Raw genomic sequence first — 3,954 nt, 5'->3', positions numbered from 1 at the left:
GATGGATAAACTTATCCAAGAATACTTTTTAAGAGAAAAAAATGAAATAAACTTCTCTATAAACTAAAATTAACTTGTGCACAACTTAAAATCATTTATGACAAAACTTCTATAAATTAACTTATGCACAAGTTAATTTTTGCTTATGACAAATCTTTATTTTATTTGTCTCTTACCCAAATCATTGAAAACAGGAATAAGAAAATGAATACAAAGTGAAGGTAAAAATAAAAAATGAAAAAAAATCTAAAATTAAAAATGCCCTTAACTTTCACATGTTTCTAAGATAACCATTTTCTTCTTGCAGGAAACTGGGATATTCTTCTATATAATCATCCAATAAATGCACTGATTTCCTATCTCTACAAAGGTAATTGTTACCCCCATCCAAAACAACATGCTAACTAGTAATAAGCAATCCCAAATAAGTCAATTACCGGGAGGTAACCCAGGCTTCTACAGGGAACTAAGCTACATTTTCAAACTGCTACATGATACTCATCTACAGTTTGTTTTATAGCATCCAACTGGGACATAATAAATTCCACTTTCTTGTGACAAATCTCATTGGCTATTCTTGAACCATAATCACATTTCTCAAATGGACGATATTCACAAGCACTTTTGATTTCATCACGCAATGCAACCTGAATGTCCTGAAAGATTTGAAAAGAAAACAAATGAAATTAAAGAGATTTACAAAACTACAGCACAAGTTTGAGCATTAACATGATGATGAACTTTAAGTAATAGGCTGATCTACTTGTTGTTCACACATGTTTAGATCGATCATCATTATTTAAGACATTTATGTATGGCAATAACACAGATTCAGAGTTCAAATTCCAGCTCAGAGAAATGCTGGCTGCAAGTACGTGGTGTTAGAACAAGAGGTTAGAAAAGTCAATGAGACTGGATTTCTGCTAATTAAGGGAGTTAGGGTTATTGCTTAGTTAAAATTCTAATGAAATTTGGCAAATATAGGCTATTATGAGATAGGGAGAGAAAGATTAGAGGTATGTTGTTAAGTTAGAGATTGATTATGAAGGAGTGATCTCGTGTTCTTGAAATCAGAGAACAACTTTTATTTTTCTCTTCCTAACCAGGGTACTTAATACTGATTCAAGGCTAATGGATATTTCGTCAATAAAATCCTATCTTTTCTTTCATGATTTTGCTAATTTCTGGGCCAGTACCTAACAAAAGATTAATGTAAAGTAAATAAAATATGGTTACACAATGGCTGTTGTTAATCTTATATAACATTAGGTATTATTTAAATGAGACCACTTAAATTAGACTAATGCAGTTTTGGTAGTGTGCGCTCTTTTTGGGACTTGCACCCATAATGCCACCCTCTAAATATACACAAATAGACAAAAGAATAAATTCATTTCTGGGAGACAAGGACCTTGATTAATTGCATGAACTCAAGGCAGTGGTTTTGGACCACATCCTTCCTAGGACCAACAGGGCTTGCAAGCTCATCCATGACTCCTCCTGCAAGCTCCAAAACCTTCACAATTCTCTACACATGACCAGCAGAAAGGAGAAAAAAAATCAATCGAACAAACTAGATATTCTGTCACTTTCAGGACATTTTTTTTAACATGGTTTCAATATATTACCTTTTCTACATTCTGAAGTCTCTGCAATGAAGTTGTCTGGCCCTGTGAATCCATGGATGTTGATTTCTTGTGTTCCTTCTCTAATTCAAGTCTATGCTATAAATCATTCTGAAGACAAAAAAATTATCTAAGACTGGATAACCATCAAATGCACAACTAACAATTTCATAATCACATAGTAGCAACAATAGAGTTGAGATGCATAAGATGGTAAGAATTTATTAGTAAATAGAGCGCTCAATATGGCCCATCAAGACAAGCCCAGCCTTAGTGCATATGGGTCAGGGCCAAAAAGCCCACTAGATAAAAAAACTGTGAGCAAAAGCCCGTAAAGCCACGTAGGGAAAGGGCCAATGCCAACTCATGGGCCAAGTTGTCAATTAAAAAAAACTAAAGCTGGATATTAGGCCTAGGGACAGGGCCAACCCGGTATGTCTTTGGGCTTTTTAGACTAATAATAAAAATCTAACAATTCATCAAATTATTAGTTTTATTGTAAATAATTCAATCTATATAATTGAGCACAAATTATATGAACTAAAAGCAGAGATTCACATCTGCAAACAGATAACAAATACCAAGCCAAGTTCATTTTGTAGAAAAAATTGTAAGATAGAAAACATCCACAATTCATTTTGATGTAATCAGAGAAGATGCAAACATCACTAATATACATACGTCACTCAGTTTCTCTCTTTCAGTGGAAGCTATTTGTCTAAGAAACTGCCAATATTCTAAAGGTTGGTTAGTGGTTACATAAGAACAAAATCGAAGTCAAAAAGCAAAACTGGTTTCTGGCTTGTAATTGGTTACTAGGCAATCTCCAATGAGGGTTCTTGCAAGTAGATCTTAGCCTCAAGATCTGATCTTGCTAAGATCCATTATTGGAGCATTTTGTTGGATCTCCACGTGGAGATCCACTTCTTCTACAAGAACATCTGCAACAATTTTTTTTTTAAAATTGATATTTTCCTCTCTCTCTCTCTCCACAACATTCCAGCGGGAAGCAACTGCTAGCAACAGGAAGAAAATAAAATGGAGATTTGAGGAGGAGAAGAACAACCAGATACACAACAACACTAACACAGACTCAAATCATGAACGATTAAAAACGAAAAAAATAAACAGATCTGGAGAGGAACGTCACCGTCTTCGAACGAACGGAGGAGCGCGCAGAGAGGAGAGCAGCACGCGGAGAGGGGAGCAGCGCGAGGAGAGGGGAGGTGGGTGGCGGAAGAAGGAAGGGTGGGGGGAGGGTGAGGACCTGGAACCAAAAAAGGGAGGGAGAAGAGGGTTGGGCCGGAGAAAGAAAGCAAAAAAAAAAAAAAACAAGAGGAGAGAGGAGAGAGGGTGGGGGTGAAGGAAGAAAAATAAAAAAAATAATTGAAAATCTCAAAATATAGTTTATTAAAATAATAAACAGTTATTTTAAAAGTAACATGACACCGTACAATTCATAAGAAAAATAACTAACATCTCAAAAAAAATCTTAGGCTATTGTCTCTACATTCACTCTCATCTCATGTCCAACCACCCAAACATACTACACTTGTATATATCAAGAAAGACCAAATTCAGCCCTAAAAAAATAAAATAAATCATTCTCATTAACATTATTTCAGTTTTATTCAGTTTTATTTTATGTTTTTTACTTCAATTCATTCATCATACTTTCTTGATAAATTTGTTAGATGACTTCAACTAATGATAATATGGATAAAGAGATCAGATCGAGCATGAAAAATCTTTATGTGAACTTTGCATCAAGTTCATTAGGAAGAATGAGAGTGTAGCGTTTCAATTGGAAGACATTAACCAAGAATTTGAAGTCATGATCAACCAAGAGGCATTCCCTGGAAGAGGAGGAGATAGAAGGAAGGTCGTTGGCGGTTTTGGGATTGGAATTGGAACGACGTGTCGCAGTGTGGATGGCTTCAAGAGGGGTTTGAGGCTTCGATTGCTTCCCGAATGAGATAGGGAACTGAGCTGGAGCACCGTCGTATATGTCACCTTCCTCCTCCATTCTTCTTTACACAAGCTGCATTTCATTTTCATCATATTACACAAGCTCCATTCTTCTTTACATAAGCCCCTATTCCCTTCTGTTTTATTCGGACCCGACCCTTTTTCATTGCTCTCTTCAGCCCAACTCTTATTCGAGAATCAAACAGGTCCACAATAATTTAGTTTTTGTATTCTAAAACAGTTTGGTTTTTCTGATGAATTGTTAGCTATTTTTATACTGTTAATTACCTTAAAATTACCTTCAATGCGATTTTTAAAATAATTGTTAAAAATTACTGATTTTAAGAATACAATAAATCGA

The 3,954-nt window shown here is 35.2% G+C and overlaps 1 protein-coding gene across 1 annotated transcript; it reads right to left on the bottom strand.

Moving 5' to 3' along the window:
• Window positions 1–247: 247 nt before the first annotated feature.
• Window positions 248–3,239, bottom strand: LOC100792126 (mediator of RNA polymerase II transcription subunit 11). The gene is made up of 4 exons (XM_003521270.5): window positions 2,776–3,239; window positions 1,629–1,736; window positions 1,412–1,528; window positions 248–656 (listed from the first exon to the last, which is right to left on the bottom strand). The coding sequence occupies exons 2-4, from the start codon at window positions 1,680–1,682 to the stop codon at window positions 480–482; spliced, it is 348 nt and encodes a 115-aa protein (XP_003521318.1). The 5' UTR covers window positions 1,683–1,736; window positions 2,776–3,239; the 3' UTR covers window positions 248–479.
• Between the last annotated feature and the right edge of the window lie 715 nt (window positions 3,240–3,954).

This window comes from Glycine max, chromosome 3 (genome assembly GCF_000004515.6).
Source record: "Glycine max cultivar Williams 82 chromosome 3, Glycine_max_v4.0, whole genome shotgun sequence".
NCBI lineage: Eukaryota > Viridiplantae > Streptophyta > Magnoliopsida > Fabales > Fabaceae > Glycine > Glycine max.
This window is presented reverse-complemented; position numbering and strand designations above follow the sequence as displayed.